Genomic DNA, 17,937 nt, shown 5'->3' with positions numbered 1-17,937 from the left:
GATCTACAAGGAACTCAAACGTGCTGAAAAGAAAAAAACAAACAACCCCATTATAAAGTGGGCAAAAGATATGAACAAACACTTCTCAAAGGAAGACATTCGAGCATCCAATAGACACATGAAGAAATGTTCAACCTCACTAATCATCAAGGAGATGCAAATCAAAACCACATTAAGATACCACCTAACTCCAGTCAAAATGGCAATTATCAATAACTCAAAAAATAACAGTTGCTGGAGAGGGTGTGGTGAAAAGAGAACACTTCTACACTGCTGGTGGGAGTGCAAACTAGTGCAACCTCTGTGGAAAACAGTGTGGCGATTCCTAAAAGCTCTAAATATCGACCTCCCATATAACCCCGCAATCCCCCTACTGGGAATATACCCTGAAGAACTCAAACTACTCTATCAAAAAGATACCTGCACACGTATGTTTATCACAGCATTGTTCACAATAGCAAGAACCTGGAAGCAACCATGCTGTCCATCAAAAGAGGACTGGATTTTTAAAATGTGGTACATGTACACAATGGAATACTACACAGCCATAAAAAAAGAACAAAATCATGAATTTTGCAGCAACCTGGATGGAACTAGAGTCTGTAATACTGAGTGATCTCTCACAGAAACAAAGATCTGAGTATCACATGTTCTCACTCATAGTGGACCTTGAACATCTGTCGTAATACTACAAGAAAAGGATGAACAGTGGTGGGAAACTATGGGGGGGAGAGGGGAAGGGAGGTGGGATTAACGGTAGTCAATATCTTTCTGGGGACGGGGAGACACCCCTTATCAACAAGGGTGCCTGAACGAAACATATTTGTATACCTAACCCTTAACTGTACCCCACAATATTAAAATAAAAAATATTGATTTTAAAAAAAGAAAAAGAAATGCACAGAGTTTCTGCATCCTCTCTGGGGTGCCACCTTCTGGGAACCTTTCCAAACCTTCTCCTTTTAGGTTTTTATGGGGCTTTTTTGATTGACTCATTGGCAACTGGTGATTAACTTAACTTTCACCCCCGTTTTTCTCCCTGAAGGCTAGAGGTTAGGGTCAAAAGTCCCAACCCTCTAATCCTGTCTGAATCTTTCTGGTGACCAGCCCCTATCCTAAAATTACCGAAGGACTGCCAGTCATCAGTCAACTCATGAACATACAAAAAGATACTTACCACTCTAAAACTTTTAAGGATCTTTTTTTTTTTTTTTTTTGAATCGAAGACTCACTCTGTTGCCCTGGCTGGAGGGCTATGGCACACTTACAGCTACCACAGCCTCAACCTGCTGGGCTCAAGTGATCCTTCCACCTTAGTCTTCCAAGTAGTTGGAACTACAAACATGCACCACCATGTCCAGCTAATATTCAATGTAGAGATAAGGTCTCACCAAGTTGCCCAGGCTGGTCTCAATCCCATAGGCTCAGGCAATCCTCTCACTTTGGCCTCCCAAAGTGCTGGGGTTATAGGCATGAGCCACTGCACCCAGCCTTAAGGATTTTAAAGGTTATATGCCAGCAAACGAGACAAAGACCAAATATATATTTTACTATATCACACATACCAGACAACCTAAAGTGTACAATTCAATTTTTTTAGTATATTTACAGATATGTGCAACCATTACCATAATCAATTTTAGAACATTTTCATCACCCCAGAAAGAAATCCTGTACTCTTTATCCCCTCCAACTCCCCGGCCCACCAACCCCAGGCAAACATGGATCCACTTTCCACCTCTACAGAATTGTCTAAACTAGACACTTCATATAAACAGAATCATACAATACGTGACCTTTTCTGACTGGCTCTGTTCACTTAGCATAATATTTTCAAAGGTTGCCCATGTTGTAGAAGGTACCAGTACTTCATTCCTTTTTATGGATAAGAAAATCCATATTTTGTTTATCTATTCATCAGCTGATGGACATTTAGGCTGTTCTGCACTTTTTAGCTATTAGGAATATTATTGCAATGGAAATCCATGTACAAGTTTTTACATGGGTGCATTTTCATTTTTCTCTCATATATACCTAGGAGTGGAATTGTTGGGGTCAAATGGTAACTCTATATTTAACTGTTTGAGGAATTGTCAGACTGTTTTCCAATGATAAAGCTCCATTTTACACCCACCAAATAGTGTATGAGGGTTCCAATTTCCCCACACCCTTACCAAAATGGGTTATTATCTGTCCTTAATTATAGGATCCTAGCAGACGTGAAGTGACATCTCATTATAATTTTTGAATTGTGTCTGCCTGACAGCTAATGACTTGAGCAACTTACCACACGCCTACTGATCATTTGTGTTTCTTCTTTGATGAAATTTCTATTCAGATCCATTGCCCATTTTTAACTGGGTTGTCTTTTTATTATTGAGCTAGATAAAAGTCCCATATCCAATATAATATATGCAAAACTTTGTTGCATTCTGTGGGTTGTCTTTTCACTTTCTTGATGGTGTCCCTAGAAGCACAAACATTTTTCATTTTGATGAAGTTCAATTTATTTCATTTTTTCTTTGGCTGCTTCCACTTTTAGTGTTATAACTAAGCAATCTTTGCCTAATCTATGGTCACAAAAATTTATCCCTATGCTTTCCTTTAAGAGTTTATATTCTACCTTTTACATCTAAGTCTTTATACATTAACTTTTGTGGGTGGCAGGGGGTCTAACTTCATTCTTTTGCATGTATTCAAATATCTCAGCACAATTTATTGAAGAGATTATTCTTTCCCCACTGATTTGTTTTGGCACTTTATAGAGAAGCAAGTAATGACATAATTCTATTTCACTGATCTATGTCTGTCCTTATCCCAATGCCACATTGTCTTATTGTTGCTCTACAGCAAGTTTTGAAATCAAGACTTGTGAGTCCTCCATTTATTCTCTTTTCATTTTAAAACTTTTGTGGCTATTCTAGATCCCTAAAATTTTCATATATGAATTTTAGGATTAGCTTGTCAATTGCCATCAAGAAGCCAATGAGGATACTGAAAGAAACTACACTGATTCTGTAGATCAATCTGGGGAGTAGTGCCTCCATAATAATAAGTTTTCTGATCCATGAACATGAGATGTCTTTCCATTTACTTAGATCTCCTTTAGTTTCTTTTAATAGTGTTTTGAAGTCTTCAGAGTACAAGCTTTGAGCTTATTTTGTTAAATTTATCCCTAAGTACATTATTTTGATATTATTATAAATGGAACTGTTTCCCAATTTCATTTTCAGAAAGTTCATTGCAAGTGTACAGAAATCAATTTTTGTATATTGATCTTATATCCTGAACCCTGCTAAACCTATGAGCTCTACTAGTTTTTCAGTGGACTCCTTTTGATTTTGTATATAAGAGATAATGCAATCAGATAATAGTATATAGTTTTACTTCTTCCTTTCCAATCTGTTTTTTTGTTTTTTGGGTTTTTTTTTGCCTAATTGCCCTGGAAAAAACCTCAATTCCAATGTTTCATAGAAGTAGTGAGAGTGTACATAATTACCCTATTCCAGATTTTAGAGAGGAAGTATTGTCTTTAAACATTAATTGTGATGCTAGCTGTTGAGTTTTTTGTAGATGCCTGTTAATCAAGTTAACATAGTTCTCTTCTATTCCTACTTCCGTATTTTTTTTTTATCATGAAACAGTGTTAGATTTTGTCAAATACTTTTTGTGTCTTCTGAGATGATCATGTGTCTTTGTTTTTTACCCTATTGATTACATTAATTGATTTACAGATGTTGCACCAACCTTGTGTTCCTGGGATAAATCCCACTTGTTCATGCTGTATGATTCTTTATACCTGTTGCTGAATTTAATCTGCTAGTTTTTTTGTTGAGAGTTTTTGCATCTATATTCCTAAGGAATATTGGTCTAAATTTCTTTCTTGTGATGTCTTTTTTGGTTTTGGCATCACAATAATACTAGCCTCATAGTGTAACTGAGAAAGTATCCCTTTCAGTCTATTTTCTACAAAAGTTAGGGATGTATTGGTATTAATTATTCTTTCATATTGGATAATATTCAATAATGATGTATTATGATATATTTAATAACAATATTGAATAATTCTTCAATCATATTATATCTCTTTATGGAAACTAAACAGTTCTTAACGTTCCTATTTTTATAACTTTTTTTTTTTGAAACATGGTATTGTACTGTTGCCCATGCTGGAGTGCAGTAGCATGATCACAGTTCAACACAGCCTCAAACTCCTGGGCTCAGGTGATCCTCCCACCTCGGTCCATCAAAGTGCAGGGATTAAAGGTATGAGCAACTGTACTGACCCTATAGCTCATTTATTTTTATTTTACTGCATTGGCTAGGAGGACCTCTAGTACAATAATAAATGTAAGTACTGATAATAGGCCTTCCTCTCTTGTTTCACCTATAAGTATGATATAGTTACAGGTTTCTAATATGAACATTTTCACAGGCTAAGGCAGGCCACTTTCAATTCCTAGTCTGCTAAGAGTTCATACTACTAAGGGGTATTATATTTTATTAAATGTCTCCTCTGATTTTTCTCATTTCATCAGTTAATGTAGTGATTTAACTGATTAAATGTTCCAATGGTGACATATCTTTGTATTCCTAGTAAGCACTTCCACATCTTCATGACATACTATTTTTAAATATTCTATTAAAGATTGGTCCATTGTTATATAGTATTAGTGTTTCCTGCTTACACATCAAAGTTTTACTAATCCCACAAAATGAACTGGATAGCTTTCTCTTTCTTGTTCCTGACATAGTATATAAAAAGTATAAACTATTTGTTCCTTGGAAATGCAACAAAATCTGCCTAAAAAAACTTTCTCAGACTGTGTCATCTTTTATAAAGGAGAAATCTGTTTTATTGATTCAGTTTCTCCTAAGGTTATTGGTTTATTCAAGTTTTCTATCTGGGATAATTTTGTTAATGCAAATTTCCTGGGAAATTATACATCTTATCTAAATTCTCAAAATTTTTGGCAGACATACCCAGTACTCTCATGCTTTTATATCTCTCCTGTACCAGTAATTATGGTCCCTCTTTATTTTTTTTATTAGTTTCTTCCAGAGATATGCTTTTGATTTTATTGATTTTTTTACTTTCTATTTCATTAATTTCTATTACTAATTATTTTCTTTATTTTTCTTTTGGTTCATTCTTTTTCAAGCTTCTGGAGTTGAAACCCTTAGTAATTTATTTTCAGACTCTTGTGTCTTTTAATAAACTAATTTGAATCAATGTTTTTTACAATTATAAGATTACTCTCAAAATATCATTTTATCTGCATCTTACAAGTGTCATTATTATATATTCATTGTGATTTTCTCTTTAAGTCAAGAGCTAGTTAGGAATGCATTCTTAGTCTCCAAATATTAAAAAATATATGTATACTGCTGTTTAAAATCTTTCTAGCTACATTACTCTGGCAGATATCTTGATTTTTGAAATATGCAAGTCTTCCTTTGAGATATACACAGAGTTTTAAGTATTTTGTATGAACATAAAAGAAATACATAGTTTGTTTCTTAGACAGACTTCCCTAGGAGATCAAGCTTTTTAATTCCGTTACTCAAAGCTACTATGTCTTTACCTTGCTTGATCATGATCTAGCAATTGACAGACAATTACACATCTCCCGTGTGTACATTTATCCCCCTGTAATTCTGTTTTCTTCTGTTTCATTTGACATTTGAAGGATATTATATTAGGTACATAAAGTTTATGATTGTGACATTTCTTTGGTAGATTTTTCTTCTGTTATGAGGTAGTTTTCTACATCATTTCAATGCTTTTTACTTTAAGCATTGAAGCATTGGTATTACTGCCTAGTTTTTTTTTTTAAGTTAATTGGAAAGTATATTTTTAAAATAGATTTATGGGTCTCTGTACTTTGCATTGTCTTTTATATCCTATATATTTCTTCTATGTTTATTACTTTTCATTTTGCAAATGTTCATCTCTACTAGTTCTCTTGGTAATTATGGAGGTGATAAATGCTGTTAGTTTTCATATGACTGAAATAATATATTTTAATCTCACTCTTAAATAATTTAGCTGCATATAAAATTCTGGGTTGACAATTACTTTTTCTCTATACTTTAAGATATTATTTCATTGTCTTCTATATTGTGCTTATGAGTTATCTCCTGTCATTATAACTGTTCCTTCTCTCTGGTAGCTTTTAACATTTTCTTTTCATTCTTGATGTATACCACTGTTTAAGAGCTGTGTCAAGGTATGAATTTACTGTATTTATCCTGCTTGGTACTCAGTATTTCTGTTAAGGATTCACATTTTTCTTAGTGCATGTAAAATCTCTTAATATAGTCTTTACTATTCCTTCCATTCTTTTCTCCTGGAATTCTTTTTTTTTCCGAGTTGGAGTCTCACTCAGTCACCCAGACTGGAGTGCAGTGGCCGCTCCCGGCCACCGCAGCCTCGACCTGACGGGCTCCGGGCCCAGCTTGGAATTCTTTTTAGACGTGTGTTGGAGGCTGTCAATCCTTCCTCTATGTCTTTGATATGTTCTTTGATATTTCCTTCTCTTTGACTCACTAGGAGGGAGAATTCTTCAATATTGTTTTCTAATTTTTTTTTATTTTTATTTTTTATTTTGTGGCAGAGATCAGGTGTTGCTATGTTGCCCAGGCTGGTGTCTAACTCCTTGGCTCAAGCAGTCCTTCCACCTCAGTCTCCCAAAGTGTGGGCCTGTTTTCAAACTTGATACAATCTCTTGACCACAACTTCAATAATTTTTTAAACATTATTCCAATTTCTTATCTTTTGTTTCCAAGATTTCTAATGATTTTTACTTTAAAAAAAAAAAAAACTCGTTTCATTTCCATATCTAAGTGCAAGTTATGGCATCTGAGCCACAAATAGCTTCCTAAACCTAGCTCTTCACTTTAAAACTCTGATGAGTTAAGCATTAAAGCTTTATATTATATAAAGTATGACCATATATGAAAGCCTTTGAACACCCCCAGAAAATTTCAGTGTCTTCTGAGCTCTATTTCTACTATTTTTCCTCAAATTGAGAATTCTATGGCCTTTTGTTTGGTGTTTCACGTAATGGACTCTTATGCATTGCCCAAAACTAAGGATTTCTAAAACACAAATACTGCTGCAGTGCCAAGCTTTGTATTGAAATTAGTTAAAAAAGAAAAGCTAAATCAGAAAAAACTTTTTTCAAGTTCCAAAGAAATGCAACAAAAGTTTTAGAAATATATTTATAAAAAATAAAATAAATATATTTATAACATTCCCAGATGAAGTCTGCTGAAAAACGAACGGGTACTAAGTCAAAAACAGGCAGTAAGTTAAAGTGTCAAAAGGTAATAATCTCTTTTATTAGCAATCCTCATTACTGTTTGTACTTATATTTCAGCTATTCTCCAAATAAATGCAAGCATAGCTATTACAACACTAAAACTAAAGCTGTCCCTATTGGAGAAAAAACAGTGTTTGGACTTCTGGAGCTACCTTGATCTGGTTTTGCTCAAAGACAAAACAAACACTGCTGAGCACATCAAAATCATGGTTTACACTATTAACGCCTGTGACAATCATAAAAAACTAGATTTAGACGTTACAGTACATGCAATAACATAAGCTGCTGCTTTAGAGAAAATCTTCAAATTTTATTTTTCTTACGATATAGGCTAACAGCCAAGACAGAAACTATATAATCAGCAATGACCTTTTACACACTATGCATTTTCTTTAGGAATGCCACCAAAAATTTTCAAAAAGGATTACAATATCTGCTTTGGAATTTTGTAAAAAGTCACCTCAACTGCTCTCTATGGCTAGCTTAAGTTTCTAGAGGACTTCAGTCAGTAAGGATACAATAATACACAAAAGATTATTTATTAGGTAGATGCTATCAAAGTAAACTTTTTAAAAAAAAAAATAAAGAAGTGAGGTACAATTCAAGGTTAGGTATACAAACGTTGATTATACAAGTACCCTTGTTGATGATGTGTGATCAAAGCAATCTTAACATATCAAGTATGTTTTTTTAACTAACCTACAGGGCTACTTTTAAAAGGGTTTATAAAAGCTCTTTAATTCACAGATATAAAACTGCAATTGATAATGTATTTCAGAAATGAGATGTTCTTGGTTATTTTCCTTTCTTCAGAATTTTAGACAAAAGTCAATTTTACAATTTCAAAAATAATGAGAAAACAAAGGAAACCCTAATAACGATTTGGGGACAGAGAAAAACAACAAAACAACAAGCTTTGGATGATATTAGTTTCAATGTATTGAATAAAGGAAGACAAGACTGTAGAGAGGATAACCAAGCTACAGAGGTATTGGTATGAGAGGGAAAGGAAAAAAGGGATGTCAAAAGCCAGCATCATTTTGGATTTGAACTAATCATCAGAGGAAACACTACTATGACCTACTGTATATACATTAATTGTATTACAGGTCATCTTGACAAGAACATACCACTGCACAGAGCTCACAGTGGTGCCCTGTCAATTCAAAGGTAGAAACAGATTTGAAAAGGGAGAGGAAGATAACAACTTTACGTAAGCACTGAATAACCAGACAGAACTTATTTCTCATGATACTTAGCACATATTGAAACAACGGTGATACTGTACAAAATGTAGCTTCCAGAGTAAACTATGCAATCTTTTTGTTTAACGTGTATTAAATTTTTGTCTCCCTTATCATTACTCACAATATACTTCCTTGAAAACAGAAACTATATCTTATTCACCTCAACCTCCACAGTGTCTTGCAGAGTGCCACCAGGCCCAGACATAGACATCAGCTTTGCTATCTCCTTACCAACCCATGAAGGAACAAAATAAAATAGGGAACAGCCCTCCTACAAGTCATGAGAAAATGGAACACCATCCCATACAATAGTCAGTAGGCCTTACAAAGTCAGGGCTAAATCCTGCAAGGTCTAAGAACTTTCCATTCAGAATATAATTTTACTATGGTTCATTACCCTGTGTTAAAAACTCCTTTATTGTATCAAACCACACAGACAATTTAAAATATCACTGTCAAGAATAAAAAAGTGAATGACTAATAACCATGTAACAAATCTTTTGGCAGATCAGGTGTTTGCAAAGTCAACTTCAACAAAATTGGCCAGGTACAATGGCTCACACCTATAATCCCAGCACTTTGGGAGCAAGGCAGGAAGACTGCTTGAACCCAAAAGAGATCAAGACCAGTGTGGGCAACAGAGCAAGACCTCATCTCTACAAAAAAATTAAAAAATTAGCTGGGTGTAGTGGCACATGCCTAGTCTCAGCTACTTGGGAGGCTGGAGCAAAAGGAATGCTAAAGCCCAGGAGGTTGAGGCTGCGGTAAGTCATGATCATGCCACTGTACTCCAGCCTGGACAATAGAGTGAGACTCCAACTCAAAACAAACAAGCAAACAAATAAACAAAATTGAAGGAAGACTTGAGTTGTCAGCTGAAAGAACAAAGATATTTTTTATGACAAAACACTATATAATTTAACATACAATTCAGAAAGAGTTAAGAGAATTGAATAATTGCTATAATAAAACTCTATTTATATCTACTTATTTATGAAACCAAAGGTTCTCAGCATTTATATCTTTAAAAAAAATCCCTCCATGTAATCTACCAAAAAAAATTGCAATAGAATTGATTCTGAAAACTACTGTTTCCTAGCAGTAAATAATATTCATCTAGAGATTATTCATTTAATGGGGAGACCCAATATATTTCCAAAGAGCCACATTTCTAAAAATTTTTATATTTTAACATTTATTTTTTAAATATATCTATAGTGTGACCAATTGTGTATTTCTAACAATTTTTTTTTTTTTTTTGAATCGGAGTCTCACACTGTCACCCAGGCTGGAGTGCAGTGGCATGCTCGCAGCCACCACAGCCTTGATCTGCAATCCTTCTGCTTCAGCCTTCCAAGTAGCTGGAGCTACTGGCGCATGCCACCACACCCAGCTAATTTTTTGATTTATTGTACAGATAAGGTCTCGCAAAGTTGCCCAGTCTGGTCTCGAACTTGTGGGCTCAGGCAATCCTCTCACTTTGACCTTCCAGAGTGCTGGGATTATAGGCATGAGCCACCGCATCTGGCCTCTAACAATCTTAATAATACTTCAATACAGGAAATTTATATGCTTATTTTTGCTGGAGATAACTCTGATCAAAACATTTTTTACAAACTGTCAAGCCACAAAATATTACTTTAGACCAGTGGTTATCTAAGCATGTATCTGAACCAGTAACATCAGCATCACCCAGTAACTTGCTAGAAATGCAAATTCCAGGATCCCACTGACCTAATGAAACAGAAATTCTTGGAGTGGGATCCAGCAATCTTTGTTTTAACAAAGCCTACAGTTAATTCTGATACACATTCAAGTTTCAGAACCACTTTTAAGAATAAAATTCTAAGAGAGATGTCAAGAAGGAGAAAAACATGCAAAACTTCCACTAAAAAACTTTCTCACGAATTTTTTGTTAAATAGTGGTGATGGATACTAAATCACTATGATATTCTTATTCCACTGCATATGTTTAAAAGTATAATGTTTTGTGCCAGGCACAGTGGCTCACGCCTGTAATCCCAGCACTTTGGGAAACAGAGGTGAGAGGATTGCTTGAACCCAGGGGCTCAAGACCAGCCTGGGCAACTTGATGGGACATCGTCTCTACAATAAACAAACAAATAAATAACTTTTTAAGTATAATGTTTTAATTTAAATTACAAGTATTAACAATGATAAAATTTGTATCCTTCACATCTTTTTAAACTTAAAAAATTTTATTTTTTTGATTTTTTTTTTGAGTTGGAGTCTCACCCCTTTGCCCAGGCTGAAGTGCTGTGGCATGCTCACAGCCACCCCAGCGTCGACCTGTTGGGCTCAAGAGATTCTTCCGCCTCAGCCTTCCCAGTAGCTGAAACTACAGGCATGTGCTACCACACCCGGCTAATTTTTGATTTACTGTAGAGACGAAGTCTCGCCTAGTGGCCCAGACTGGTCTCAAACCCGCAGGCTGAGACAATCCACTCACCTTGGCCTACCAAAATGCTGAGATTACAGGTTGAGCCACTAAACCCGGCCAACTTAAAAAAATTTAAACAGCAGTTTAAGTTGTGTGAGAGGTGTAAATACATACTTTATGGAGTACATAAAACGTTGCATTGTCACTAGGCTAGAACAGAAGTTCTCAACTGTGGTCCTTGGAATAGCAGTAATTGGAACCACCTATAAGGTCATTAGAGATGCAAATTCCCAGGCCCCATCAAACACACTGTGGTTTAAGAAGCTCTTCATACGATTTTTAGGCACATTAAAGTTTGAAAATCAGCCGGGCTCAGTGGCTCAGCCTGTAATCCTGCGCCTTGGGAGGCTGAGGTGAGTGGATTGCCTGAGCCCGCAGGTTCGAGACCCGCCTGGCCAACTTGGCGAGACCACATCTCTACAATAAACCAAAAAATTAGCTGGGCGTGGTAGTGCGTGCCTGTAGTTCCAACTACTTGGAAGGCTGAGGCGGAAGGATCGCCGGAGCCCAGCAGGTCGAGGCCGCGGTGACTGGGAGCGTGCCACTACACTCCAGTCTGGGTGACAGAGTGAGACTCCAATTCAAAAAAAAAAAAAAAAAATTTGAAAGTCACTACTCTAGGATAGACCTAGTAGTTTTAAAATGTTGCATGTATCTGGATTAGGATCCCACAGTTTCTGACTCAGTTAATCTAAGTAGGACCCAAATATTTGCATTTCTAACAACTTTTTCAGGTGATAATGCTGCCAATGCTACTGCTCCACAATCACACTTTGAAAATCACTGGTCTAGAGAACTGTGGAAACAATATTCTTATCATTTTAGGTCAATATCCAGAATATAAACTCCTTCCTTGATCCTTCAAATCAGGTCCCTCATCATATTCCTTCAAGTGAGATTTGCCTTTATACAGTTTCCTTTTTAATAATTCATCATACAATTACTTCACATCTGTTTCCTAATTGAGGTCAACAAAGTTAAAGAACCACATAAATTTTGCTCTTTCTAAGTACAATATCTGCCGCATAGTAGGTATTAAATATTTGGTGATAACTAAATATTTGCTGAATTAATTCCATGAAATGTCAGTTTTAATGTAACATGGCTAAAGCTATATTATAATGCCAACAACAGCCTCAGTTTGCCTAGGATTGTATCTCAAGTGTTAAGAGCACTGAAAATCTCACATCTCACGAGTATGCAGCCTACTACATTAAATACCAACACTAAGGTCAAAAAACATGGAGAAATCTAAATAATGCATTTTTTAACTTTAAACAAAAATCCCATTCTTTTTTGAAATAGGATCTCCCTCCATCACCCAGGCTGAAGGGCAGTGACGCAATCCCAGCTCACTGCAACTTCAACCTCCAGGACTCAAGTGATCCTCTAGTCTCAGCCTCCCAAGTAGCTGAGACTACAGACATGCACCATCACGTCCGGCTAATTTTTTTGTTGTTGTTGAGTCGAGGTCTCGTTATCTTGCCCAGGCTAATTCCAAACTCCTTGGATCAAGGGATCCTCCTGCCTTGGCCTCCCAAAGTGTTGGGATTACAGGCATGAGCCACTGTGCTCAACAATCTCATTCTTAATTCTAGCCTCTAATAATCTTTTATTACACAAGTACAAATAAAATCAAGGTTTAGTCAATGATAAAATTAACACTATATTATTAAAAAACACAACATTTTAAGGCTGTTTTAGTATGCAGATTGGTGGAAGACTTAAAAACTTACCCTCTTTAGCCAGATACAACTCCTTAAATTTTGCTCTCTTTTGATTAAATTCTTGCTCAAGCTGCTGTTGTGCACGTAAAAATTCGGCATTAATTTTTTCCAATTCTGCAACCCGTTGCTGAAGAGAAACTGAAAAAAGGAATAAAAGTTAACAATAACTTTGATTTATCAATTAAGTGACAAGAATAAATTCGTATTTCAGCTGTACATTGCTATACAGTATGAAACAAGTAGTCAAGCTTCTTCCAAAGATCCACTATAGTCTAGGAAATTCTACTTTAAAAAAACATAAGGCACTTCAATTAGAATTAATACACAAATTGTGAATGAGTCATGTAAAGTGAAACAGTATATATACAGAGACTCACCTAAGGCCCATTTCCAAAAAAGAGCTCCTAAAGTTCCTCTGCACAACTAACAGAAAGCCAACCCACTTCTGAAATGGTTAAATACTGAATTATTTGACCTATTTATCCCACAAATGAGCCTACCGCCAATCTTGCTAATTCCTGTTTCTCTCAAGTGTTAACAAGCAAAATCTAATAGGTTCCCTGAGTAGGATAGCTATACCTGTCAGAACTATCCTTCCAATTTCAAAATGACTTGCCATTATACTGAAATAATAAAACATTCATGCTGGAGTGCAGTGGCATGATCACAGTCACCATAGCCTCAACCTGCTGGGCTCAGGTGATCCTTCTGCTTCAGCCTTCCAAGTAGCTGGGATTACAGGCACACACCACCACATCAGGCTAATTTTTTTAATTATTGTAGAGATGAAGTCTCACCAAGTTGCCCAGGCTGGTCTCGAACCCAAGGGCTCAGGCAATCCTCTCATCTCAGCCTCCCAAAGTGCTGGGATTATAGGCATGAGCCACTGCGCCCGGCCCACATTATAATTTTAACCAAGATCTGAGATTACACCTTTAAAAGCCATTCCTTCCCCAACCCATCATTCCATTTAATTGAGAGACGATTTTACAATGCATAGGAAAAAAACTAGAAAAAAAGGTACCAATGTTTTATCCATAGATAATAGGATTATATCTCATTAATTTCTTCCAAATGGTTTTCAAAATTCTCTACAATGAGAATGTTAAGAGGGTGCCAAAAATATGTATACACATTTTAAGAAAGGAAAAAACTGTATCAAAATTGTAATACTCAATATATACCAATAACAAAAGATGAATACAAGCCACATTTGACTTCTGCAATTACAAGAGGTGTTCAAAGTGGTTACCATCAGCATCCAGACATTTCTGATGATGGCAAAGTAAAAGTAATACATAGATAACATGTCCCTTAACATATGTATATATATATATTTTTTGGCACCCCTCATATATTTCTTTAAAAAACAATGAACGAAAACCAATACAAACAGTCCCCAACTTATGATGGCTTGACTTAAAATTTTTCCACTTTACTACAGTATCCATACAACCATTCTGTTTTTCACTTTCAGTGCAGTATTCAATAAATTACAAGAGATATTCAATACTATATTTTAAAACAAGCTGTCAAGCAATTTTACCCAACTGTAGGCTAATGTGTTCTGATCATATATATATATTTTGAGTCGGAGTCTCACTCTTGGCTTTGAGCACATTTAAGGTAGACTATGATGTTCAGTAAGTTACGTATATTAAGCATATTTTTGACTTAATGATATCTCCAATTTACAGTGAGTTAACTAAGGTGTAGCCCCATCATAAGTCAAAGAGCATCTGTATTCATTTTTTTCCCAAGACAAAACTAGTCTCACTACAGATTTAACAGTATCAGTGCAATCTATTGCAGAAAAAGGAAATGACTGCTGCTTGGAGTTCCATGTCATTAAAAGCATCTTTAGGTCAAAGAGATATGTTTGATAATGTTGGCCAGCTGAAGGCTTGATAATGTTTCCAAAAAAAAAAGGGGGGGTGAGAAAATAGGGAATCCATTGGAAATTATCTCATATTTACCATTTGAAATCATGAAGGAAATTTGTTCTCAGTGCTATTTATTTCTTCTGGTATTTTTGTTGTTAAATCCTAATTGCTAAATAAGTTAAATAATTTTTCCACTAATACTTTAATACTACGGGTATCAATTGATTGGAACGAAGCTGGGAAGGTTCCTGGGGAGTCAACAAAGGAGAAAAATAAAGAATCCTCTGTTCTTAGATTTCCCTAATAGCTGTATCTCCACCCCACCCTTATCTTCTACCAAAATGCACACACACCCAAAATGCCCATGCCATTCAACATTATTACATTTAGGAACTTAAGCTAATCAATCAACAAAACAAAAATGTAGCCTTTAAAGATGCAGCCAAGATTAAGTGCATTTCCATTACTCCCTGCCCTGTCACAGTTCTTCCCCACAAGTATGGCTCTCTCCAGGCTTCAAGACAGTTTTCAATTAAAAAATCATGATGCCTTTGAGGGTGTACCAAGTAACTCCTTTATTCTCTTTTTTTTTAATTAAAAAAAGTAATAATCTCCCTCAAGTGTTTCTAACGTGCCTCAATTCTACAATACAGAAAGGCCAAAATAACTGCTTTTTGCAAGAATGTCTTTACTGCTACATCTAAAAAAATCAATTCACCTTGAATAAGACTGCAGGAAAGTTTACAAGTAGGTATATCCTAATGCATTAGCAACCAACCACAAATCAAACAGAAAACAGTTCTCATCACATAAAATGCCGTATTATTGTTCCTAACATGGTGACATCATAATAATTAGCTAATAGTTCATGTAAGAAGTCCTTAGTGTGGCATATAAAAAAAATCTCATAAATGTTACCTGTTATTATTAAATTAGTTGTATTTATTTAATGAATAAAGAAAAAAAGCAGAAAGATCGAGTGACTTGTAGGGAGCCAAAAAAGACCAGAACTCACTTCCAAATTCATGATTCTGACTCAGTTTCATGCTTAGATTTCCAGTTCAGACCCTTCCCCGTTACCATATATCTTCATAGTACCATGGCACGTTAATGTTAGCTTTCACCAATATTAAAACTTCTGAAATTTAGTAGCCGAGAGCATTAGTATGCCAGCCTTTGTTAATCACTCCACACATTCCATACTTGTTACCTTCATTAGTTTAATCTAAAAAGGGGGGAACTATTGTACCCCACAATTTTAAAATAAAAATATAAATAAATAAAAGGGGCTAACTAATACAATAGCTACTGACATCTCAAAGGAAAAGTTACTGCATCATTTATTCAAAATGCATGAACTAAGCAATAGCAATACAGAAAAAAAAGGGAAAAGAAAACATAATAATATGGTAAATACATGGAAGAAGGACTTCATGTTCCTTTTTCTTTTCTTTTTCTTTTTTTTGAGTCAGATCTCACTCTGCTACCCAGGATGGGCTCAGGCGATCCTTCCACCTCAGTATCCAGCTAGGACTACCGCCACCATGCTCTGCTAATTTTCGTATTTTTTGTAAAGACTAGAGTTTACCATGTTGCCCAGGTTGGTCTTGAACTCATGGGCTCAAGCGATTCTCCTGCCTTGGCCTCCCAAAGTGCTAGGATTACAGGAGTGAGCCACAGTGTCCAGCAAGACCTAATAATGTTTAGACATATCTCTTTCTCTAATTTTGATGAGAGTAAGAGAACGCGCCATAACTTAAAAATATTTTTAAGTGCTAAGCAATGCACTACTACATTCCTCTAACAAGGAAAACACTGTACTAAATTTGTTAAGATATAAGCAATGGGAGAAGGAAAAAAAAGCAGTATAGGTCAAATTTTACTACAATCAAAGTCTTTTGTTTAATGACATTCAAAATCTAAGAAAACACCTATTTCAAGCAATATACAAGAAAACATAACTCCAGTGGGATAAAAGGATCTGAACAGTTCCTGAAACTCAGAAGTCTTTATTGTGTATCACTGGATTTTAAACTATTAAGTATATGGTAGGTATATCCAGTCAGTTAATACCAAGCCAGAAAAATTATATTTAATAAAAAGAACAAGATACAAAATTATGTACAGCACAATATAATCTATGCAAAAAATACACAGGAACAAAGACTGCAAAGAATATACCAAATGATATTCAGAGTAGTTGCCTCTCTGATAACTAAAAGGATAAATTGTGATTAGATTTAAATGAAGAGGTAATGAATACTTTATCTTTCTTGTGTTTTAGTAATTATAATTTTAACTTATTGTTCCACCTCAATCTCTTTGCTCATAAAGTGTATATAATTTAATAGTCTTAAAATATTTCACACACAAAAAATCACGTTTAAAACTATACTTCAATTTTTCCAGAGCTATCAATTTGCTAAAATAAATTACTTTTTTAAACTTTATTAAAGCGATGTGGGATACAAGTTAGGATTAACTATCTTAAGTAGGCTGCATGCAGGTGAAATTTGGGCTTCTAACCGGCCCTCACTCCCCCTGGTAGTGGACCAGGTACCTTCTGTGTTGTCATGCTAACAAATTTCAAAAAAATCATTCTTCTGTTTCAGAAATGGTCTTCCATCTAGCAAATCACCTTCTCTGTGCTCTAAAGTGGTTACAATTTGTTATACATCTACCCAATGAATGATGCTTTGTTTAGGTTCATATTTAAATATAGTCATGCGCCCCATTAAGGACATTTCAATCAACAAGGGACCACATATATGGTGGTGCTCCTATAAGGGAGTTGAAAAAATTGTCACCCAGTGATATCCTAGTTATCATTAAACGTCACAGAGCAACACATTACTCATGTGTTTGTGGAGATGCTGGTGTAAACAAACCTATTGTGTTGCCAGACATTGTGTAGCACAAACAATTACAAACAGTTGATAATGAACTTGATGACAATAAACAACTATGTTACTGGTTTATGTATTTACTATACTTTTTTTTACTTTAGAGTGTACTCTACTAAAAAATAAGTTAACTTACTAGAGAAAAAGTTAACTAAAAAAAGTTAACTGTAAAACAGCTTCAGGCAGTTTCTTCAGGAGGCATTTCACAAGAAAACATTGTTATCATGCATGTTACTGACCTTGAAGACCTTCCAGTGGAACAAGATGTGGAGGCGGAAGACAGGCATATTGCTAATCCTGACCCTGTGCAGGTCTAGGCTAATAAGAGTGTGTGTCCTAGTTTTTAAGAAAAAAGTTTAGAAAGTAAAAAAATAAAATAAAATAAAAAATT

The 17,937-nt window shown here is 35.3% G+C and overlaps 1 protein-coding gene across 3 annotated transcripts in view; it reads right to left on the bottom strand.

Moving 5' to 3' along the window:
* The window catches only part of RABEP1 (rabaptin, RAB GTPase binding effector protein 1), a 116,726-nt gene that overhangs the window by 59,507 nt on the left and 39,282 nt on the right, over positions 1 to 17,937 (bottom strand). For 2 of the 3 annotated variants that reach the window (XM_008061884.1, XM_008061890.1), the window contains exon 2: positions 12,770 to 12,898. The exons of the other annotated variant lie outside the window; for it this stretch is intronic. In XM_008061884.1, the coding sequence (XP_008060075.1) occupies positions 12,770 to 12,898 (129 nt within the window). The remainder of the gene's footprint in view (positions 1 to 12,769; positions 12,899 to 17,937) is intronic. 3 annotated transcript variants of the gene reach the window in all.

The sequence above is a fragment of the Carlito syrichta genome, unplaced genomic scaffold (genome assembly GCF_000164805.1).
Source record: "Carlito syrichta isolate Samal-C Ts95f unplaced genomic scaffold, Tarsius_syrichta-2.0.1 Scaffold95853, whole genome shotgun sequence".
Lineage (NCBI taxonomy): Eukaryota > Metazoa > Chordata > Mammalia > Primates > Tarsiidae > Carlito > Carlito syrichta.
The sequence above is the reverse complement of the archived record's forward strand: the minus strand, read 5'-3'. Positions and strand labels throughout refer to the sequence as shown.